Raw genomic sequence first — 22,962 nt, forward strand, 5'->3', positions numbered from 1 at the left:
TTCCACCAGAGCTGCATCCGAGCTGCATTGATTGGGTGGTACAGAGAGTACATGATAGCTATTTGCGGTTAAAGCCCTCTTGGCACAGGGGGCTGAGAAAGAAAGACTGCACGGCCGATACTCCTCTTCACTTAAATATCGCCCAACCGCCCGTCTGCAACACATCTTGATATATTTGACTCTTCAATATTTCAGTTGTCATAAAAACGGCACCCCAAAGGGACTTTTGATTCGATCTGCATCTTGTAATATCTTTGATGATCTCCCTAAATTGAAGAGTTGGATAGAAAACTGCATCGACAACCATGAGATATGCCATTTTTCAAATCAAATATTGCCCCGGGCGGGACGCTTAGGTTCACCGTCGTCATCTGAAGCGCAGAGCCCCAATAGCGTATGGCGCACCTCTTTATCCAGCTGGATAAGCAGGATTCGGAGAGAAAAACCAGCAATTTCGTCAAGACCAGAGGGTCCAGCGAGGTTAAAACACGTTACACTGGGATCCAAGCAGGGGCTACTTGCAGTGAAACTGGTGCAGGCCAATTCAACGCAACCTTATCAATACGTCGCATTGAGCCATTGCTGGAGGTTTTCTCTCCCCCTGAGAACGACAACGACGAATATCCGGGCGCATGAATCAAATACCCCATTAAGTTCAATGTCTCCTGTGCTTCGTGAAGCCATCATACTGGCTGCTGCATTGGAATACGAATATATTTGGATTGGTTCTCTGTGTATCATCCAGGATGATCAAAAGGACTGGGAAAACGAGGCGCCGAAGATGGGCTCTGTCTACGGCCATGCCGCTGTTGTCTTTGCAGCATATGGGAGAAACCTGGGCATTGAGAAAATTCCCTCTGTTGAAATATCGGACCCAACAAGATCAGGTAATAGCCCTACCATTGCCCGGGAGGAGATAGACCATGGGGTCTTCTTCTCTGTCCCAGAGAATCCAGACTCGTGGTTCGGACGGGGCTGGTGCTTGCAAGAGAGATTCTTCGCGCCCAGAATCGTACACTTTGGCGGTGCGGGGGAAGAATTGTACTTTGAATGCAATTCAGGAATGGAGTGTGAATGCGGATATATAAGCGAGCGGGACAATTGCAACCTAAAAGCAAGGATTGCCACAGCATTGTTAGACATTCAACCTCCAATCGACTACAGCTTCGCCTGCAATGAAATGTGGAAAGATTATATTGATGTCTGTGAGGACTACACCTCAAGAGGCCTAGCCTTCGCTACAGACGCATTGCCTGCAGTTTCTAGTCTGATGGGTTTCTTCGCTCCATACCTGGGGGCGTATTATGCAGGTTTATGGGAGAAATATCTAATCCCGAGCATTGGCTGGGAGGTTCTCTGCACCCCAATGTCGAAGCGAACTGAGTCTTATGTCGCACCGTCATTTCCATGGGCCTCTAGGACCGCACCCGTGATTTGGGACTGGATATACGGCGACATAAACACAATACCCACACCCGAAACCTATCATTTTGCCCAAGTGGTAGATGTTTCCTACATACCTACCACCAATGACACCAACGGGCAGATTGCAATGGGTCATATTAATCTTCGTGTATTTATAACTCAGATGACGATTGAGTCGACCGACGGAAGTGAATGCTCCGGATTGGAGATTGGAGATGACAAAAGAAGGGGTGGAGTGCTATGTCACATTGGACACAATCCAGGATCTGGATGAAATGGAGCCGAAATCATGTGTCATTTGTCTTGATATAATGAGAGGCACGAATGGTGCAGGAAATGTTACATTCATTTCTAGTCTTGTTCTCCTTCCGGTAGCGAGTTGACCTGGTTGCCATCGTCGGATTGGATTCTCGACCATGAAAGCCGAGCATTTTGAGGGCTCTCTAATTTGTAAGATGAAAATTATATAAAAGCCATTTCGCAACTAGTCTTCTTATGATATCGCTGTAGTTTAATCTCAACAAAACAGTCTTTTGACATATGCCTCGTGACGGCGCCCAAAAAGAAAGAAGAAATGAGGTGGTACTGGGTAAGCCTGGAGGGACTGATTTTACCGTTTGAGGCAGTGCTACGAATACAGAAGTAGGGATAGACTATCCGTGCCCGATAAAGACCCAAAGGACACGCAGAAAAGAGAAAAATAGTTAGGCAGGTAGTCACACTTCTTTCTTTGAAGGCTAAAGACGTCCCTTAATCGGTAAAATTCCAGCATCTCTCGGGTCAGCTGGCGGAAGCTCAGGCAGAGGGAGTCTCAAATTCTTCGCAACCTCCCTCGCAGCCCAGAAGCCCGTCACAAAAGCCAGCGCCAGTCCACCCGCGTATCCCAAATTGCTGAAACCACCAGCGTCAACGCCTGCAACAAGAAGCCCTGGAATGCGCACATTATCTGAAGTTAGGGCGTGTCCCTCTTTGTCGATCTTAATCCCACCATAGGTGAACGTGATCCTGGAGGTATCGTTAGTATTCATGAATTATAAGCGAGTACAGCTCAGTGTGGGTAGTATCCTTACGATGGCTGGACTTCAATCGCATAAAACGGACCCTCGCCTTCTACCAAAGGCGTCGGGGGTACCGGGCCAACCGGGGCGTCAAGACCCTGTTCAGCATCCTTGTGGCGAACTACCCTTTCGTACTGCGTAATTGTTCGCTTAGCCCCAACGCTGTCGACTCCCCATCCCGCGAGAATCTGAGCAAGACCATCCAGGGTAGACGCGGTCCCAACATTACAGCCATGCTCGCGGGCTTTTTGGAGGCGATCTATATCACCGGCGTTGGGGAATAACGCGGATACGCAGTGCTGGAGGCGAATTTTCTCGCTACGAAGAGAGGATACTGTGTTAGCGTGGAAACACACCAAAACAAAAGAGACGAAGAATAAAGGAAGACGAACTTGAAAATCAAGAAGCCCCGTCGCTTCTCTTGTTTTGCGAGGTATTGGTTGACGATCTCGTCGCCGGTAGTCTCGTCCGCGAAACGGCGACCGGCCTGGTTGAGCAGGAGACAATATTTACTTTCTGTAAAGTGTCAGATATGCCATAGATTGTACAGTATCAGCTGGGTCGAATGTGTGCTCAACTCACGATATTGCGCCAGTGGAAGATAGTCCTTGGGGTCTACCTGGTCTGCCCGAAGAGGCGCGGCCATGAGATGTCCATAATATGTGTTCATGCCCCTGCTTGTTGCTGCGCCCGCTCCGACCGCGAGATTCAGGCCATCGCCGACGGAGCCTTTGTTGGAACGTACGAATATATTGTCCGCACCCTGGCCGAGGTATTGTGCTGTAAGGCTAGACGAGCCCTGGAATCCACCGGTTGCCAGAACGACGGTTCGAGCTGTGACTTCGTAGTTTGAGTCCTCGCGGCGAATAATTGCACCCTTGATGCGAGATCCCGGAATACCCGGATTTTCCTGAAGAAGTTTGACAACGGTGGAGTTTGTCCAGATCTCCGAACCGGTATTGCTCGACTCGATCCGGTTGCGATGAAGATTGTGCAGGTGGGGGATTTTAATTGGGAAACCGATCCCTGTGGACATGGATGCATTAGCATAAATCAGGGGAACGGTGAGAATGTAATGGATTGTTATAATTACTTACCAATTGTCATGATCCCATCAAATCGTGGTGCTGTAGGGACTTCCTTTTCGCGCATCCATTGCACGGCAGATAAATAGTCGGCCAACCATGCACGCTGGAGTTCTGGATCGCCATCAGGAACCCAGGACCTCAATTTCTCATAGGTCTGGGGTCCCCAGCTGGTTATGATGGTGAGTGGAATGAAATATGGGAAAATAGACGAATAGGAACATGGACATACAACATTCCCGCAGAGTAGTTTGATGATCCGCCCACATTGTTCTGCTTTTCAACCACCAAAACTCGAGCTCCAGCTTGTGCTGCAAAGGAAGCGCAGGCCATGCCTGACATTCCTCCTCCGCATACGAGCACGTCGACGTCTCTGGAGTCCATGGTGAGTATATGTGCAATTGCTTGCCAGTCTTTCTATAATAGAAATACTCGGCATTTCGGTCCATTTATACTGCTTGTTATTCACAGCTTTGGAGAGAAGGACCATTCGGTGTATAAATTAAATGACCGGTCCATCCATCAATCCACTTAGATGCCCCCTCCGCCCCACAAAACGTTTCCCCGCATTTTTCAATCGCAAATTCCTTCTTGACACGCCATCTCCATGATCATGCCATGTCGTCTCCCGGATACGGAGATGAGAAGTCGCAGGGACGCCCTCGATCGGCGGCTGCTCCGGCCTGCGAAGCATGTCGCAGGCTGAAGGTAATCCTCCATCGTTCTGCCCCCCGCCCCATCAAGCCATCGCTAACGACTCAGATGAAATGCACCCGAGCAGCTGAAGGATACGAGAACCCCTTATCCGATCCCCTATCCGCGCCATGCGACAGGTGTAAGCGGACCGATCGCCCCTGCAAAACCCCCGAGTCACGACCGCTAGGTAGGAGGCGCGGAGCTTTGGGCCGGTATCGCGGGCTCGAAAAGGCATACCGAAAACTGCAGGCGGAGGCGAAAAAGGCCAACATTCCACATGACCTTGATGAAAGGTTTGATACGATTCCTTTACACACCGCCGAGGAAGAGCTGGGATTTGATTCTTTTTTGGTGGATGAACCGTCCGATCATCCGCAAGTCACTACGACAACCGACGTGCCGGCGGTCCCCGGCACGCCTTTTCTCGGGCCAGAAGTGAGAAGGCCTAGGACGGCGATTCAGGATGAGCATCATGGAGACGCGGAAGATCACAATACACCGACACACGAACCAATGAGTAATCCGCTTGCTCTGCTGGCGTACGCATCTGATGCCGCCCAAGCGGCGGAAGCAAGATCAACTTCAGTGAATACAATACCCAGTCCATCATCCAGGAGGCAATCCGGCCCCGGAAAAGGGGAAAGCGAGGGGCACCGTTTACTCCACCGACCGGGATATGTTTCTTTGGGACTGCAGTTGGACCGAGCAAGTCTCGTGCAGGGCCTGGATGGCTTGTTGGCCTGCCTTGACGCAGGACATCAGTCTCTCGACTACTTTAAGCGAACAAGTGTTCGTCAGCGCGACGTTGGGCCGGACTTGGATCCGGTCGAGCTGGGGCTCGTTACGATGGATGAGGCGAACTACCTGTTCCCGATGTAGGTGCCCTGGATTCATCATAACTTGCGGTAGAGCTAATCCAAGTATTTTCCTAGATATTTCACACGGCTGCACCCAATTAACGGAATACTTGACCCAATGCTCCACACCCCAGAATTTGTGCGCGCTCGATCTTCGCTGCTGTTTACCTGGATTCTTACCCTAACAGCTCTATTTGAAAATACTTGTGCTCCAATTGCAGAGCGCCTGCGATTGCACGGCGAAAGGTTATCGAGATACGTGCATACTTGCGGGCTCAAGTCTGTCGAAATTGTGCAAGGATACTATATCTCGCTGCTATCTGCTACTCCGGCCAAGACTCTGGCCGAAGAGCGCTCCTGGCTATACACAATGTATGCCATTGGCGTTGCTACAGACTTGGGCATGGACCAGGAAGCTGAACATGATCGATCTGAACTATCGGAAGAGCAGGATGATCAGGACCTGCAATCGCCATTTTCAGGACCAACGGGGAGAACTCGACAATCTATAGCAGGACCTTTACCTGAACATACTGTTTACGAACAGCGACTCCTTCGCAATCGCGAAAGAACATGGCTGAGAATCCTCTTATGGGACCGAGCAAACAGCGCTGCCTGCGGTCGCATTCAAAGCTTCCCAGAGACAAATTTAACCCGAGCGGTTGAAACGTGGTGGCTGCATCCGCTGGCGGATATGACGGACAAATATACCAGCGCATTTATCTGTCTACGGAGGGCACTTGCGTCGCTGCAGGCGGATTTAAAGCAAAGATCGCAAGATTTTCATTCCGATCCACACTGGCGCCGAGAACTGGTCGACGCATCTCTCCACCCCTGGTGCAATGAATGGCTCTCTGATCCGGACGATGGTTTCTCTACTCCATCGCCCGAGCAAGTCTCAATGATCTTCCTGCGCTACGTGTACGAGCATGGACGTCTTTGGACCCTGTCAGTCGCATTGAGTGACTTGATCTCGCGTGCGCAGGACTTAGATGCCATCCGACAAGATTGTTTCGAAATCGCAATTAATTGCTGCGAAACAGCCGTGCGCGACTTGAATAACATCGGAGAACCATTATATTGCATGTTGGCGCCTACATGGGCGATGATATCTTACGCGGCCGTTCTAACGCTCAAAATATTTCCTGCATTATATGGTCCTCGGACGGGCAGTGACTTGGAGCTGCTTGCCTTATTGAGCCAGGTAGCTTTGAAACTCCAGCGCGCTGGTACCACGCCACCGCACCGCTTCGGTATTGCGGCGCTATTGGGACAACATCTTATGATGATTCTTCGGGCTAGAGCTGTTGGTATCGGTGAGGCGGTTTCATCACAGGCCCAGGATCATGATATTCGTCACGGCCACGCAATGGCTGAATGGAAACCTGCACAGCCTCAAACGGCGCATAGAAGTCCCCTGGTTTCGGATTGGGATCCGTTTCTGACGCCGGCTATATCTGATCAGAATGATTTCGGACCCGATGGGTTCAATGACTTTTTCCGCGAGATCTTTGGCCCTGGGTTTGGAGATTTGGTTTAAAATATAGATAGGGCTACGATTTATATGTGACAATAGCTTATGTTTATCTATATATCCCAGATAGCAGCTTCGGCGGAAATTCAAACCGGTTGTGAGTCCGGTGCATTAAAATAGACACCGAATCAAGGGGCTGGGTTCCCGATCTGGCTAAACAGTTACCCCGGGGCATACTAGTACGGGAGAAATTACAAGACAATCATGTCGCTCGCAATATCGCCGGTCTGTAAAACTTTCTCACCGTTGCCCCGTGCCAGTATCACCGCCAAAAAAAAGATAGAGTATAAATGGAAGAAGCGGCGGATGATGTGGCTGTATGGCCGGTGAATATTTCTGTCTGTGGAACACATATCTCAAACAATTTCAACATTCAAAAACTTGGCCTTGGAAGTCATCCATGGATATACTAGCTTAGGTACACAGCAACCTTGTACAACATGCACATCAGTCAACCTACAAGTTGGCCAACCGCTTCTGCTGCTTCGCAATCATATCCAACAAAATCTCCTCACTCCCACCACTAACAACAAGCACTCTAACATCGCGACTGATCTGCTCCACACGCGATCCCTGCCCACCACGAGAATACCCCAGTCCGCCAAAAACCTGCTGCGTCTCCCTGGAAACCTTCTCAAGATGATGCGCAGCCTGGACCTTAAGCATAGCGGCCAGCGGCGAGAATTCCAAACTCGGCATCCGCACAGACCGGAAGACTAGCTGTTCCATATAGGCCTGAGTCGGTTCAAGCCGATTCGCCATTTTCGAAAATTTCTGCCGGATCACTTGGTTCTCGAAGAGGGGCTTGCCAAATGTCTTTCGTTTCAGCGCGTGTCGGTAGGCGTCTTCGTATGCGACTCGAGATAGCCGGAGAGCGGTTATTCCTACCCAGAGGCGTTCGTGGGCAAATGCTAATACAGACACCAGTGGTTAGATTCTTGGCTGGACTCGTAAATTTTGCGTGAGATCATACTTGACATGATGATTTCGAAGCCTTGATTCTCTTTTCCGAGCATGTTCTCTGCTGGGACGACGACATCGTCTAATTCCATGAATGTAGACCCTAAAGATTACACATTATCAGTCACCAGAGATTCTGAAACTTTTCAGCCAGTGTTTCATCTCACCACTAGAGCTCACGCCCGAATTCTCCATCTTGCGCCTCGAAATTCCCTTGCTGTTTAACGGGACGATGAAAACCGAGATCCCCTTCGCGGTCGGCGGTCCCGTGCGAGCCGCAATGAGTCCAACATCTGCCTTCTGGCCTTGGGTAACCCATTTCTTTTCCCCGTTTATAATCCAGGATCTTCCGTCTGCCGACTTCGTTGCGATCGTGGTAAGACCAGCGACATCGGATCCAACTGAGATAGTTGGTTAGCGTGCGTTGGCAGAGGCAGTGTCGGGATTACTCAAGACAACATACTTGCTGGCTCCGTGACACCTAGACAGTGTCTTTGTTCGCCTCGTAGGAGAGGGGCCAAAAATTTCCTCTTCTGCTCTGGTGTTGCGTAGTGGTGAAGTGGCGGGCCACCAACGGCTGCACCTCCGTTGATACCCCAGACTGTCCCAAGGTATCCACAGCGGGCCATTTCATCGATGATCTGGTGTTTGTTAGCTTTATATTTGACGAAGAATGGAATTACTCACAATGGCGTCGTGGAATTCATCCCACTCTAGAATCATTGTTAGTCACCAAGTAACTACTAACTGTAATAGCTTGCTCACCATCCATGCTGAGACCAGCTGGCAGATTCACATCCGAAAGATAATCCTTTGGGAGGGGAAAAGCCGATACTGCAAGAAACCCTAGCGAGGCATGTCTTTTGAATGCCTATAAAATAGTGAGTCACGGACATGACGGCGTAGCATCACCTGGGCAGTGAGGTGTCGTTCATACCTGAAGAGGGATTTCTCCAGCTTTCTCCCACTCTTCGACATTGGGTGCGATGTACTTGTCCACGTATTCGCGAACAAATCGCTGAAGCCGGTGGTGGCTGGGCTTGTAAAATGGGTGGTCGTCCTGCTTGTGCCATGCTGGGTCCGCACCGGGGATTTCAGAGGTGAGAGCGGAAGTCATGTTGAGAGAAAATAAAAAAAACCTCAGCCTTCAATTTTGAAAGAATGATAATATAGCAGTATATGGCCCATGTTTGCAAAATATAAATAGCAGAAGTACACAGGTACAAAATCATGAAGAACTACGTCCTGGCCTCGGCCTTGGGGATCGGAAAATTGGGGCCAATGTCAAAATTCCGAAGAACGTGGCAACCTCGGGAATCGCACAAGTTAGAATAGTACTAGTTAGTATAGAGATATGCATACTCAGTCCATATAAATTGAGATTTAACATGAGAGTTTGTCCCCCAAAATCTTTCTCTAGTATCTTGAATTCATACTTCTCGTCCTTCATAATGGCTGAGCGATTGCAGCAAATTCATCAACAGCTGGAACCTAGTGATCCAGTCACCGGCCCCGATCGCTTAGACGGACAGGTGGTGATAATCACTGGGGGTGCTCAAGGTAAGTCTTTTATGCGTTCCAGAGTTCTTATATCAATATACTAACACTCTATTTGCGAAGGAATCGGAAAAGCGACCGCCTTGCTATTAGCCCAAAAAGGAGCAAAAGTAGCTATCAATGATTTGGACCGAGAAAAAGCAGACGAGGTTGTAAGGGAGATCCGTCAACTCCAAGGCCAAGCGGAAGCATTTCCTGGAAACGTCCTCGACGATAAGTTTCCGCAACTGTTGGTGAACAGCGTGCTGCAGAAATGGGGGAGGATCAACTGCTTGATCAACAATGCCGGTATGCACTTTGATCGCCAGAATATGTGAACAATTTGATTCTGACTTGCTGGAAGGTTTCTGTCATGATAGCGCGATCCATAAAATGGACGATGACAAGTTCGACATCATTATGAAAATCCATAACTACGTTCCGTTCCGCATCGCGCGAGCACTGTCGGGACACTGGATGGACCCAGCGAACAAAGCCATGCCAAAGACAATAGTCAATGTGTCTTCTACATCCGGTCTGCATGGCTCAATGGGACAGATTAACTACGCAACAGCCAAAGCCGGTGTTCTAGGGCTCACGAAAACCATAGCAGCGGAATGGGGCCGGTCAGTGCAATTATCAATGTCGCTTGCCATTCACAATACTGATTCTCATTCTTTCCAGATATAATGTTCGGGCCAATGCAGTGGCATATGGCTGGATCGATACACGCATTACGCGCCCGCCGACCAAGTCGGAGGCGATGACACTTGGAGGTCAAGCCATCAAACTTGGGATCCCAGAAAATGCGAAGAAATGGCGAGATGTTTCTGATATCCCGCTAGGTCGGCCTGGGTCGGCGGATGAGGCCGCGCGGGTGATACTATTCCTGGCGAGTCCACTGTCTTCGTATGTTACTGGTACTTGTATCGAGTGCACTGGGGGGCGCTTTATGTAAATTATGTTAAATCAAGAGAAAGAAAATGAAATCATGGCAAGTAGTTGAGAGTGAATCTCACGACTAGTAAGATCCACCAGCTCTCTCCACACCGGTGTATTTCTCTATTATTTTATAGACCGGTCTCCCCGCACTGTGGCACCGGAACACATTACAGGGACGAAATTGTATCTGGGGTGCTAGGATTCATCTTGACTTAGTCTTGCTAACTCCTTACTATCCGATCATGGAGCAATCTATCGACGAAAGCAATAGCTCATACCGTCCAGAATCGGCCGATTCTCCTCGCAGCCCGATAGACCATGTCGCTTCGCCTTCGCGGACAACAAACGGAAAGCGACTAAAATATATCGGAAAAGCATGGTATATTTTTATGTCCCGAGGTCATCCAGATCCAATTTGCGGAGGTCAAGTTAACAATCTCCTAGCCAGGATTGCCAGCGCCGCAAAGTGAAGGTGCGACTCCCCACACTATCCCTGTCACTTTGGCCAAAGACTTTCTCACACCCTAGCGCCCAGTGTTCCGGGGAGGAGACCTGTCGCAATTGTCGCGATAGAGGCCAGGAATGCGCATACATGCCTCAGACTCGGCGAGGCCGGAAGCAAGGGACGAAAAGGAGCCTTTCGAGTGGGAGGTACGCCCCTTTCTAATTCCTCAACTTGGCATGCTACCAAAGGATACTAATTGACCAAAAAAGCGAGAGGAAACAGCAGAGAATTGAACCAAATGACATACATTTTGATTTTTGGTTTGTTCTCTTTACAGGACCCCGATTAGTGTGCGTGCGCCTGATTGTCCGTTTGTAACAGCAAACCGCCCTTGCCCGGTACCACGACGAGGAGTGATCCGTCTGGGGACTGGAATGATGAAGCCGATGCGTACGATATACAGGAATCCCGCCCGAGAAGTGTTTCGTTGTCCTCTCAGCTTCTATGTCTTCGTGAACTTACACAACCACATAACAAGGGACGAAAATGTGCTCCCGCTGGACGAAAAACGCATGAGGCGCCAGTGTTCTCGGTAGAGCTTCCTCGCCCTGGCAGACTACATGCATTATTAGATGTGTACTTTCGTGATCTGGACTCTTTCTTCCCATTCATCAAGCGCGATGGAACTCAGGCCCAGATCGAAACAATACTGCACAGCCTGGGTCATTCTGATAATCAGCATATTGTCGATGTGAAATTAGGGGAGTACTCGATAATTGCCCTTCTTTGCAACATGTTAGCTATCGCCGAGTCCTTTTGTGCAGCCCGACCCTGGTCATATGAAATACGTCCTGGATGGTCCCTGTTTCTTCGAGGCCGCAAATTGATTCAGCACTGCTCATCACTGAAGCATATTGACATTCACCTTATTCAATACCATGCCCTCAGCTCCGAGTATCTGATGGAGTCAGAACTTCTTCATGAAGCGTCAAGAGCTATTTCAAACGCAGCTCAGCTTGCCATGCGGACCCGACTCAATGAAGAAAGAGTCTGGAACGCTCTTCCCGAACAGGAAATTCAGAACCGCAAGAGACTGTGGTGGACAATATATTTCCTTGACCGCAAAATTTCACAGCGGACAGGAAGCCCATACGTCATTCGCGACACTGAAATCGCATTGTCCGAGTTCTCTCAGCAGCCAACTACGAGAACAGATCGCTATATGCAGGTTTTAGTAGATCTTGGTAAACTATGGTCTCTGATCTGGGATACATTCTTTGCCGCTGTAGCTCTAAAGCCTCAAGACTGGAAGGAAGTGGAGCTTATGGACACTCGCATTCTAATCGTCCAGAGAGAGCTGGCAAGCGAGCTGACATGGGACACAGATCTCCTTAAACGAGTGTATTTGGAGCAACAAGAATCAGAGCCTTACATCCGCCGGCGGCTCGCGATTTTTATTGTAATATGCCCCATTCCCTAGCATTTACTGAAAGTTGCTAATAAAACGCGTAGAGATTGAACCTTTTACGCCTGACGATCCGGCAGAATCCAATTCAGAAGCGTCAGGACACTCGAGGTCACAGCATTTGTGTCTCGCTCGCATCGAAGACTGTGGATGCCATTGCTGCCTTCACTAATAGCTGTCCTAGTGTTATCCCCTGTGGATTCTTCTTTAGCACTGCATTAGTGGAGTGTATCTATCATCTTATCCTAGCCATGCGGGCGACACCAACGGAGAAGGAACATGAAGCCAGTATCCAGTCCTTCCAGCTTGCCTATCAGCTACTCGATAGGTTCTCGCAAGCTCTGGACACAGCCAAGCGAGCCCTTCGAGCCTTGAACTCTGTGGTATCCTTGGCTGCCATAACAAACTCACATTCCGTTGAAGGTCCAAGCCCAGATCTCGACACAGAAGAGGATCGTACAATAGATCTGAGCTTCAGTGTCCCCGAGACCATAGACTTTTTTGATCCTATGTCGTGGCAGATTGATGACATTCCGTTGGATGTAGTGGCACTGGTTTCTTCGATGGGCGAAATGGGAGAAAATAATGTAAATGGCGCCGTTGCGAATGGAAGGTCTGAACAGTCTCTGGCTCCTGATTTGTGTCTTTGGAATTGTGAATACGGCATTGATCCTACCTCTATCAACCTATAACCTTGGAATACTATACTCAAGCTGGTCGACAAAAATCCTAATTGATTATATTTTGTGTACTTCAATTAGACTAAATATATAGCAACTTATCATATTTCAGACATTCTTTTAAGGCTTTAGTGGATAAAATAGAGGCCAAAATCCTGTATCAACGATTGCCATACCAGAGCTGCCCTTTTTGGGGATATCGGCTACTCAGAAAGCAATTTCGCAGCAATCCAGAATATGATCATGAAAACAACATTACCGAGGCAGAGATACTATATTCCGAACCCGGAGTCGAATTTCTCAGGTGACGGGAATACTCATATTACAGTTTGAGAGTCAGCGTGGAGAGTGCCCAGGTGCCCGCGCCCGCGGATATCGAACAGTAAAGGAAATGAGGGTACCCCAGTATGATCAATTTTCCGGCAAATGGGGATTGATATAATGTCTTAGTTTGCCACAAGCATCCGACATTCTCAAAGGCCCCTAGCAAGCATAATTGCCACCTGGTATTCTCAATATACTCAGCTTTGAAAGGGCTGGATCCTAGGGAACATCTATACTAATGACCTAGTCGTAGCAAGCTATAGAAAATCGGAAAACAAAATAAAGGGTTCATAATAATTTAGTAATACCATATATTTTTATTGGGGTAGTTCGGTACAATATGCCCCGGGCCGGCAGATAGAATTAAACCCCGTTTTGCCCCTGTGGAGCCCTAGCTTTTTGATAATCCTATGAGGCTTTCATGGCCGAAACTAGAGGAATATTACTGGTTTTTTAGTCCTACCCCGGAGTCTACCCCGCATATACAAACAGCACTAATTTGTATAAAGGAGTTAGCAATCATCCGGAGTAGTTAGCTTTGCAAAAAATTTACGGTCAACACACGGCATTCCATTGCGACGATGTTTGACGAGTGCATACAGAGTAAATCCCTTCGCCGCTTGGCAAGGTTTAGTTGCTCCGTTGTGAGAATGCCTTGTCTAAATTCGCACGATGCCGAGTTCCGCGGCGACTGATACAATATCCGCAGGGGTTTTTGATTGAGGGCTACCAGGCCGGCGTCCTGGGGGGGAGTCCAAGAGACTAAGCCATTTTTGGATGCAATTGGAGTAAGTGGGCGCCCAAAACTCGCCTGTCGTCAATAAGTATAGACTAACATCTCCTAGCACCCCGGGGGTACGGAGACAATACCCTTGATTGCCTCTTCTAGTACACTGGCAGCGGCATTCGTGTCATGTCTTGTCATGATAATCGGCATGCCGCTCGGTCGGCGGAACTGTATTATCATCGGTAATATCCTGATCACGATAGGGGGTGTCATACAGGCGGCATCCTATTCCGTCCCACAAATTATTGTCGCCCGTGTGCTTTGCGTATGTAGCTTATTCAGCTCCTGTCATTTCCCATGTTGTTGCAAAAAATACTAACATCTACCTCAGGGTGCTGGAATTGCAGTATGCTAATCCTATCATCAATGATTTCTCGTGCACTTGCACTCAATACTGACATTGGTAGTTCATTACATGCAATGTGCCCATGTATATGGTAGGCGATTGTTGATTTCCACCCACTCTCCCCTTCTTCTATGCTAATGAGAGCAGTCTGAAATGAGCATTGAAGCTCGAGAGCGAGGTCCAGAAGTAGCAATTAACTGCTCGGCTTTATTGCTAGGAGTAGCCCTCTCATACTGGGTCAGTTTCGGCTTTACACGAATGACAAACCAGATTTCTTGGGTGAGTCCTTTCTTCATAAATGCCGATAATTGATATTCTGACAGAATCTATCCAGAGATTGCCTATTGCAATGCAGTCTATATTCTCCATCCTTTCCGGTACCAGCATGTTCTTCCTTCCAGACACCCCTAGGTGGTACTATATGCGCGATCGCATAGAGGAGGGAGATAAAACTCTATCACGACTATACGGTGTATACCGAAAAGGAATGCCGAGCTATGGTGATATTCCAGAGATTCAAGATATGAAATCAACCATCCTGGTCAGCCTTAGGGTTGAAGAAGAATCGGAAAACAAGCTCACGTTCTTGAGTATCATCTGGGACAACACCCCTCTCCGAGTTGGCCGGCGCATCCGTATCTCCTTCATCATCCTGGGAATCCAGCAGTCGATGGGAATCAATATCATGGTTTATTACATGACTCGGATTTTCTCGGAAGTTGGCCTTTCCAGCTTTATGGCCTCTCTTATTGCCGCACTGGCGTTGACAGTGCAGTGGATGGGCTCATGGGTTTGTATTCCTACAATAGAGCGCATCGGGCGGCGGAGAATTATGATGTTGACGGGGTCGGTTCAGACATTTTGCCTGCTGATTTTTGTGGTATTGAATATGATTGAGAACAAAACAGATGCTACGCGCTGGGCAGCTGCGATGATCCTATTCCCCTATTTATTCTTCTATGGATGGGGATGGGTCGGGTGCCCCTGGCTTTATGGACCCGAGGTATGTTAAAGGTCTGGTTAATAACGTGAAAACTTGTTAATATCGGGCCATAGATTGCACCTTTGAGGTACCGCCACATTGGCTCCGCAGCCGGACTCCTGGGCGTATGGGTATTTACGTTCATCACGGTCTTCGCTGGCGGAATTGCGTTGAAGACGGTGGGAGCCCGGATCTGGATCTGGCCACTGATTTTCAACGTCATCGCGGTCATTTTTGTTTACTTTATGTGTCCGGATGTGAGTATTTCACTCCCTTGGCATTATTTCCTCTGCTAACATTGTCTCTAGCCTACTGGAAAGACGCTTGAAGAAATTGACCAGCTGTTTGCTAAAGATGGCGCGCTGCTGGACCGTCTCAGCCAATCAGATACCGAAAAGGAATGTGTGCATGAGGTGGAGAACAGCGCATGAGATGCTTGAGACGACATGTATCCAGACGAGTCTTCGATCATCTGTTCCGGACCTCGGAATGCCTGTGTTCGATTCCCTTAGTGAGACAAGTCTTAGTGCTTTTATAACATTGGCCCTGAGGCTGTTGGTGCCTGAGGCGTCGAGTGAGTCACACTACACCGATGTTGATAGCTTTAATTAAATCCGTCTGTCATCCATACTCCGATCCTTATCCTCATATTGCGATCATACACTCTTGTCCTTTTTACAAATTTGAAGTGTTTGCGGTGCCCTTTGATCATCTACTAGCCCCCCCCTCTCTCTCGCGAGGGATGCAAGGGGTAAAGGGGTTGATTGGTGAGATATGACCGTAGTGTCGCGTCGTCAACGCGTTTTCATGGGAGCACAGCTCGGCAGCACGTTTCCATTTCGAATAGCCAGTGTGGTGGTCCTCTCTTGCCAAATGGACGGTATTTTTGTGAGGGATAACCTTGGACGGGACTTTTGGAGTCGACATAGTATTTATATTTAAATCGCATTGAATGTGAGTTTGCTTTGTGGGACACATTCATGGCATGGAATGACTTCGAGCTGAACAAACACTGAAATTTCTATACGATACTATTGGATCATAAATTTCCCTTAATCTGCCTGTTTTCCAAGCGGATTACTCCCTAGTAGCAGTCAGTAATTGCGAAGTTTGATAGAAGTACAGGATATGGGGTCCAAGTTGTACTGACCTCCTGGATACAAGTTGCTACAGGTTCACCATTCTTAGTCCAGATTCGCTGCTGGACTAGACCGCGACCGTTCCCTGCCCAACTACTCTGTATTTCCGACAGTAACCACTCGTCGGCTCGGAAGTATTCCATATTATGAAAATATATGGTATGATCCAAGCTAACCATCATAGACACCCTCGGCTCCTCAACAACGGCTCTATCTTCCGGGGGTTCTAGATGTGGTCGTCGAATCTCAGTGTGTTTTTCAGTTGACGCTGAAAGACCGTTTGGCGAAGGGTGGAACTCGGATATTGGAGTTTCCACAAACTGCCAGATCCCATGACTATGAGGCACACCGGCAAGAAAATAGCTGTCTGACATAAAGGCCAGTGCTGCCTGGTGGACTTGAACACTAGCTGATGGGGACAATGTACCGTTGGCCTTGATCCATTGATGGAAGCATTTATCCTCCGGTCGACGCTGTCCTCCCTTGTCCAATACTCCCACACTTCTATTGATGAAAGGAGAATTTATCTCGTCTCCGAATGTGCACATATCCTCTGGTACTGGAATACCCGGAGGCATTGGGGAGGCGTGCTGAATGTTTTCTTTTCCCTTTCCTGTATCTCGCTTCTTGGTAAAGCTGACATTGCAAATGAAAATCGGCCTTGTTCTCTGTAAAGCACGTACGCATCTGGTACAGAAACCCTTTCCATCGCGCAGCCTTTCTACATGGTAGAATATGGGGTCCTCCGAGTTTCCCGCGTATATGAATGAGCCATGTAGGGAGTTCGCGACGAACTCCCCTTGTACGGTCTGTTGGGCAGCACTGAGGCTCTGTGCAATCGCGAACCCCCCCAAATATTCCATGCGCTCCGGGTCGCCAAAAAGGGAAGATATTCGTGAACACGTCGGGTTTGGTGTCTGGAATGCGAGCAGTACCGACCTGCTTCTCAATTATTGATGGTGGGCAATACGTTGACATGGTTGATGTTTGTAATGGGAATGGCGGTTGTAATCAATTGCAGTAGGACTGCGGAACTTTCCATTATCATTAATTAGGACAATAATGCCAATTAAACTTGAAAATAGAGAACGTCAAAATAATTCCGTTACATCACATTATCTGGACGATCCTCGGGGCTAGCGGCCCGGCCGATTAATGTAGAATCCGGTAATGGTTACCTCGGAGAGCAACCAAACGGAATTTTAAGCTCAGCACTAGAACCCTCGACTCCCGTTATTTCTCCGTCATATGTTCGAAATAACCGGAAAATTCCCGACGTTAGTTTTGGTTATCATAACAAGTCCTAGTGATGAAACCCATATCAGGTCCCTGTCGTGATCTAAAAGGCCCTTAGCTGTGGGAGAGCTTTCATAATCTACTTTTCACACCATTATCGACACAAAATTACTGCTACCCAAGCTACTCGCTATGGCCCCCATAGTCTCAGATATGACGGTACATTTCCGTCACGATAGATCTATTACTCAGATGATGTTAGAGAACACTGCAAATGTCGATCCCAACAAAGTCATTAGTGAGGATATCCTAACGGGTAAAACTATCACGTATGAAACTTTGCGCGGGGAGGCATTTAAGGCCGCCTGGGCATTCAGACATCGTCTAGGACTAAAGATTGGAGATACTGTTACTATCATTGGGAGAAGCTGCGTAAGTTCGGCCCTTGAGTACTAGTATTTTTTGGATATTTCCTGACAAATAAATATAGGTGGATTATATTATCGCAACGCATGCTATTTGGGCAGCTGGTGGGATTGTCAGGTTAGTTTTGACTTTCGCATACTTGTTGCCAAGGTCATTAATCATTTCCAGTACAATAAACCACTCCTCGTCTGCAAAAGAGATTGCCCATGCTGTCAGGGTCATCAAGCCCCAGTTCTTCATTGTGGATGGTATATACCACAAGAAGCTGCGCGAAGCTCTCACTCTAGCGCAGTATGGTGAAGCGACGATTTCGACAATGGTTTCTAGATTGGATGGCCACCTTCTGGTAAAATAGATTCCCTACTATGTCAACCCTAAATTTAAGTTCTGACCAATATAGTTCCCCAGCGACTTCTTCACCTGGGACTCAAAGCGTGTAGAGCCTGAAGCCTACGTTCTGGATGGGCAAGATGCACGAACCAGATGTGCGGCGCTGGTCCTGTCTAGCGGAACCACTGGCCTCCCCAAGGCTGTCATGTTGTCGCATTATAACTTGACTGGTATTTGTGAAGCACTCCGTGGTCATAATCTTGATAACTGGAGAGAGTCTATGAGAGAAGTGTTTTTCCCGGTATGCAACCTCCCGTACTCGATATCCCACAAAAGTACACTATACTAACTTGCTCAGCCGTGTAAGTGACACGGGAAACTAGATGAAAGAAGAATCCAGTTCCGTGCTAATTCGTTACTCGTAGTGTCGCATATCTATGGTCTATATGTCTGCGCATTGATGGGACCATGGTTGGGGTACTATGTGTGTATGGTGCCTCAGTTCGAGTTGGATACGTACTGCCGGGTCGGTCTCCTCTTGGAATTTATTGTCATCACTCACTGATATCGTCTGATAGCTTATGCATGAAAAACGTGCAACATTAGCACGACTTGTGCCACCAGTTGCTGTCATGCTGGCGGAGAATCCTATTGTTGACAAGTATCAATATTCTAGTCTCGAGTACTTTTCCTGCTCGGCAGCACCATTGAAGGTATACTCCTAACAATTTGACGTGTTTGCATTTATTGACTTCACCATAGCCAGCAATTGCGTCGAAGCTACGAAATCGGTTTCCTTCGGTTAGCCTGTGTCAAAGTAGGCATTTGATACCCCGCTTACGGAATGATTTAATTGACTCTGAATTACAGCGTACGGCTGCACCGAACTATCCTCTTGCATCGCACAAAGTGGTGTGAGAGACAAGGATGCTCCTCTAGTTGCTGCGGGCACACTACTTGCCAATGTCAAAATCCAATTCCTGGATGAGCAAGGCAAAGAGGTGCCCACTGGCCAACCAGGAGAGATTGTGGTTTCCACACCCACCATCATGCTGTTAGTATTTTACTACAGACCCCTCTTAGACTAGTATATACCTTCTGACTCATGTTTGCAAAAGAGGGTACAAAGATAATGATGAAGGAACACGTGAGAGTATGCACGGACCGGAATGGTACAAAACAGGAGACCTCGGATACCTGGACGACAAGGGGTACTTGATAATTGTGGACCGACTGAAAGATGTGATCAAATACAAGGGGTATCTCATTCAGACCGCTACATTTTCTTGCAATGCTAACTATACATTCAGCTTCCAGATCAGCCCCACCGAACTTGAGGAGATAATTGGAAGGCACCCGATGGTGAAAGACTCTGGTGTCACTTCAATCTGGGATGATGCGGAGGGCACTGAAATTCCTCTTGCGTTCGTTGTGCCGAAAAGGTCGATTTTATCGATTAATAGAGAGAAAATGGCAAAGGAAGTTCAGAATCTTGTGGCGGGAGAAGTAGCAGGCTACAAGAAGTTGAGAGGAGGCGTGTGGTTTATTGATCAATTACCTCGAAATCCGACAGGGAAAATGCTTCGACGGGAGCTACGCGAAAAGGCTGCATCGAAGGCACGCCTGTAGCCGTGAGTATACTACCGAGGTCAACTTGAGATATGCATCTTTCCGAGGTTGAATTCATGTATCGGGACCCTCCATCTTGTAATTCCTAAGGGTCGCTACTAGGGTATCTGTTAGCTCAGAGACCGGCATATCCTACTAGTAGCGATAGTTACTTTTACTAGCCAAATCTGACATCATCAAGAAGGAGGATTTTGGTGCGGAGTTTATTCAATCAATCTGGACGATCATTCAAAAAATTCCGTGAATAATTCCGTGAGCGACTATAGACATCGCTGTTACTAATATAACAAGAACACGGTGCCCGGACCGAACAGCAAACAGCATTCAAGCAATTACCTGGCGTGCTAAAAGCATTCACCCACAGATGAAAATGCCCGCTCTCGATGGAATCCGAGTTCTAGAGCTCGCAGGCCTAGCCCCTGGGCCCTTTGCTGGCATGATGCTGGCCGACAACGGGGCAAGCGTAATACGCGTTGACCGAGTCAATCCGCCTCACCAACCCAGTCCCGACGTGCTTATTAGGAACAAGTCCTCTATTCAGATAGACCTGAAGAGCACTGCTGGGAAGGATCTATTTCTTCGCCTAGTCAAAGAGGCAGACGTCCTAATCGACCCTTTTCGACCCGGAGTTCTCGAAAAACTCGGCCTTGACCCGACCAACACGTTGCTGAAACTCAACCCTCGTCTTATTGTCGCACAATTGACAGGATTTCGACGCGATGGAAAGTACGCGAAAATGGCTGGCCACGACATCAATTATCTCGCCGTGTCTGGTGTCCTTTCCATGCTGGGTCCCTCGCCGCGTCTTCCGCCAGACGGTCGCGCGCTTCCTCCGACGCCGCCGGGCAACATCCTTGGCGATTTTGCAGCTGGAGGGCACATGTGTGTCACCGGCATCATGATGGCGCTCTTTTCTCGGTCGCAGACCGGGAGGGGTCAAATTGTGCACGCTAACATGGTGGACGGAGCGAATTACCTTGCAACTATGCCGAGAATCTCGACTAAAATCCCCGGCCAATGGGATCGACCTCGTGGCGAGAACCTGTCCGATGGAGGTTGCCCGTACTATAACGTCTACGAGTGCAAGGACAATGGCAACTATATGGCCGTTGCTGGGCTTGAACCCCAATTCTTTTCGGAGTTGGTGAAGAGATTGGGATTAAGTGATCGATCCTGGGTAGCTAATAGGGACGATCGGGAATTTTGGCCTAATATTCGGGATGCATTTCAGAAAAAATTCCGAGAGAAGGAGCGCAAGGAATGGGAGAAAATATTTGATGGCAGCGATGCCTGTGCCACCCCTGTATTCACCCATGCGGAATTGGAAGACGCCGGATACGAACAACGCCCTGGCGTGACACTGACAGGGACGCCGGCCTTGGATGGAGGTCCAAGATCAGGTTGGGACGTTGAAGTTTTGGGACTCGGCGAGGGCGGCGAGGAGGCATTATGGAAGTGGATGGGCTGGCAGCAGGGAAAGCATTATGAGCAAGTCAACGGGGGGGTTGCAAATTAAGAATACTTCTAGACTTTAGATGGCAGAGTAGTACCTAGCACAATTTATGTTGAAGCCAGGCGTCATGAGCCCACAAATCAGTTAACTACTCTGTGTGTCTCACTCCTGTTTGTCGTCCATTGGTCTCCATAATTATCTCTTGCATTCGGCTCATGTATTGGAATATCTATGATATCTGCTTCCATAGACCTATTCTACTCTCTATCATCTAATTTTCGTGGGATTTTATCTAGCGACTGGAAGTGGAATTTGAAATAATAGATTCGATTATAACTTATGTTTAAAAATGAATATCGACAGGAGTTCCATCACCTGCTTCCAGTGCGGTGATTACAGCCTCACATACTTTCACAGCGGCCAAACCATCTTCTTCTGAGCATCTAGGGTTTTCGCCCTGTCTGATGACTCTAGCTAGGTGTTCCACCTGCTGCTGGAACGGAATTCCATCACCGACATGGAGGGCATCTCTGCGAATTGGCACATTCCATCCTTCCTCTAAACCTAGTCTGCTGACTTCTGCGGCATCATACGTCCACAGTACACCATCCGGCTCCGTCAACGTGCCTTGGGTACCGAAAATTCGATACGAGTCAACAGCGACAGGAGCGGGCGGATACAATGGATTGTCACCCGTTGCGGCCTCCCACCCGAACGGACTGGGGACATAATCGCTGACGATGAACGTCCCGACCACACCATTCGCAAATTGAAGCATTATCGACGCGCCTTCCTCAACAAGATCCGCAGGAAGCGTGCTATTATTCTCCCTATGTCGAACTGCTGACACTGCCCATATCCTCTTCACTCTCGATCCTGTCAGGTAGTGGAGCACGTCGATGTCATGAATGAAGTTTGTCCATATCGGACCTCCGCCTGCTGACCGCAGGGAGCGCCATTGAGCTGACGAATAATAGGTGTCTGGCTTCTTCGCAATCCAGGTCCCGGTGATAGCGGTGATTTTTCCGAGCTTGCCGTCACCGATTGCCTCGCGTGCGGCTACGATGGATGGATGGAAGCGGCGGTGATGACCGACCAGGATCCGGCAAGACTTTGATTTTGCGAGTTCGATTAGCTGTTCACCGGCATTGGAATCCGTGCAGAAGGGTTTCTCGATGAGAATCGCCTTTGGCCGTCCGTGGGTAATCACGTCTGTGGAGACTTGGACATGGAGGCTCGAAGGTACACAGATGATATACGCGTCCGGGCTTTGAATCTCTGAGGAGAGAAGGGACTGCACGGAGTCAAAGTATGGAACGCCGATTTTCGTTGCCAGATCCTTTCCGGGTGGAAACGGGTCTATAATGGCGGATAGGGAGCAGGTGGGCGAGGAAAGTAAATACTCTGCATGCAGAGGGGCAATAGTTCCCCCGCCTACAAGAGCAACTGAGACTTTGGTATAATGGGTTTGGTGTTCCATGCTGGATGGATTAAAAATACTACTTCCTTTTCAAATTATTCAATGTACGATCGATGAACCATGGGGGTTTAATTGGGGCACGAGGGCAAGGCTCGGGGATTGATTTAACTGCCGGTAGTTATAGTGGGGGCCCGCATAGGAAAGACC

The 22,962-nt window shown here is 48.5% G+C and overlaps 10 protein-coding genes across 10 annotated transcripts; 6 read left to right on the top strand and 4 right to left on the bottom strand.

The window, feature by feature from the left end:
• Positions 1–658: 658 nt before the first annotated feature.
• On the top strand, positions 659–1,699 carry N7481_003130 (uncharacterized protein; the record flags this gene model as incomplete). Its single annotated transcript, XM_057262349.1, has 1 exon — positions 659–1,699. The coding sequence occupies one exon, from the start codon at positions 659–661 to the stop codon at positions 1,697–1,699; it is 1,041 nt and encodes a 346-aa protein (XP_057124010.1).
• A 463-nt stretch (positions 1,700–2,162) lies between these two features.
• N7481_003131 (FAD-dependent oxidoreductase) lies at positions 2,163–3,952 on the bottom strand (the record flags this gene model as incomplete). The annotated part of the gene is made up of 6 exons (XM_057262350.1): positions 2,163–2,430; positions 2,496–2,801; positions 2,876–2,999; positions 3,066–3,509; positions 3,581–3,738; positions 3,801–3,952. 6 exons carry the CDS (start codon positions 3,950–3,952, stop codon positions 2,163–2,165), a joined length of 1,452 nt encoding a protein of 483 aa, XP_057124011.1.
• Positions 3,953–4,186: 234 nt separating this feature from the next.
• On the top strand, positions 4,187–6,661 carry N7481_003132 (fungal specific transcription factor domain-containing protein; the record flags this gene model as incomplete). The annotated part of the gene is made up of 2 exons (XM_057262351.1): positions 4,187–5,139; positions 5,197–6,661. 2 exons carry the CDS (start codon positions 4,187–4,189, stop codon positions 6,659–6,661), a joined length of 2,418 nt encoding a protein of 805 aa, XP_057124012.1.
• Positions 6,662–7,111: 450 nt separating this feature from the next.
• N7481_003133 (acyl-CoA dehydrogenase family protein) lies at positions 7,112–8,732 on the bottom strand (the record flags this gene model as incomplete). Its single annotated transcript, XM_057262352.1, has 7 exons — positions 7,112–7,566; positions 7,629–7,718; positions 7,783–8,016; positions 8,079–8,256; positions 8,303–8,328; positions 8,381–8,486; positions 8,553–8,732. 7 exons carry the CDS (start codon positions 8,730–8,732, stop codon positions 7,112–7,114), a joined length of 1,269 nt encoding a protein of 422 aa, XP_057124013.1.
• Positions 8,733–9,066: 334 nt separating this feature from the next.
• On the top strand, positions 9,067–12,695 carry N7481_003134 (uncharacterized protein; the record flags this gene model as incomplete). The annotated part of the gene is made up of 9 exons (XM_057262353.1): positions 9,067–9,175; positions 9,236–9,460; positions 9,516–9,777; positions 9,836–10,071; positions 10,310–10,472; positions 10,538–10,744; positions 10,808–10,858; positions 10,920–11,997; positions 12,051–12,695. 9 exons carry the CDS (start codon positions 9,067–9,069, stop codon positions 12,693–12,695), a joined length of 2,976 nt encoding a protein of 991 aa, XP_057124014.1.
• A 1,247-nt stretch (positions 12,696–13,942) lies between these two features.
• On the top strand, positions 13,943–15,553 carry N7481_003135 (uncharacterized protein; the record flags this gene model as incomplete). Its single annotated transcript, XM_057262354.1, has 5 exons — positions 13,943–14,059; positions 14,288–14,419; positions 14,475–15,143; positions 15,197–15,379; positions 15,431–15,553. The coding sequence occupies 5 exons, from the start codon at positions 13,943–13,945 to the stop codon at positions 15,551–15,553; spliced, it is 1,224 nt and encodes a 407-aa protein (XP_057124015.1).
• Positions 15,554–16,206: 653 nt separating this feature from the next.
• On the bottom strand, positions 16,207–17,124 carry N7481_003136 (uncharacterized protein; the record flags this gene model as incomplete). The annotated part of the gene is made up of 1 exon (XM_057262355.1): positions 16,207–17,124. One exon carries the CDS (start codon positions 17,122–17,124, stop codon positions 16,207–16,209), a length of 918 nt encoding a protein of 305 aa, XP_057124016.1.
• A 565-nt stretch (positions 17,125–17,689) lies between these two features.
• On the top strand, positions 17,690–19,882 carry N7481_003137 (NRPS-like protein biosynthetic cluster; the record flags this gene model as incomplete). Its single annotated transcript, XM_057262356.1, has 11 exons — positions 17,690–17,929; positions 17,988–18,040; positions 18,092–18,269; positions 18,324–18,554; positions 18,612–18,615; positions 18,679–18,779; positions 18,832–18,966; positions 19,016–19,070; positions 19,124–19,307; positions 19,372–19,512; positions 19,564–19,882. 11 exons carry the CDS (start codon positions 17,690–17,692, stop codon positions 19,880–19,882), a joined length of 1,641 nt encoding a protein of 546 aa, XP_057124017.1.
• A 370-nt stretch (positions 19,883–20,252) lies between these two features.
• On the top strand, positions 20,253–21,398 carry N7481_003138 (CaiB/BaiF CoA transferase family protein; the record flags this gene model as incomplete). The annotated part of the gene is made up of 1 exon (XM_057262357.1): positions 20,253–21,398. One exon carries the CDS (start codon positions 20,253–20,255, stop codon positions 21,396–21,398), a length of 1,146 nt encoding a protein of 381 aa, XP_057124018.1.
• A 280-nt stretch (positions 21,399–21,678) lies between these two features.
• Positions 21,679–22,815, bottom strand: N7481_003139 (Gfo/Idh/MocA family protein; the record flags this gene model as incomplete). Its single annotated transcript, XM_057262358.1, has 1 exon — positions 21,679–22,815. The coding sequence occupies one exon, from the start codon at positions 22,813–22,815 to the stop codon at positions 21,679–21,681; it is 1,137 nt and encodes a 378-aa protein (XP_057124019.1).
• Between the last annotated feature and the right edge of the window lie 147 nt (positions 22,816–22,962).

This window comes from Penicillium waksmanii, assembly GCF_028829765.1.
Source record: "Penicillium waksmanii strain IBT 27052 chromosome Unknown utg000004l:1.0-5674109.0:1.0-5678898.0, whole genome shotgun sequence".
Taxonomy (NCBI): Eukaryota; Fungi; Ascomycota; class Eurotiomycetes; order Eurotiales; family Aspergillaceae; genus Penicillium; species Penicillium waksmanii.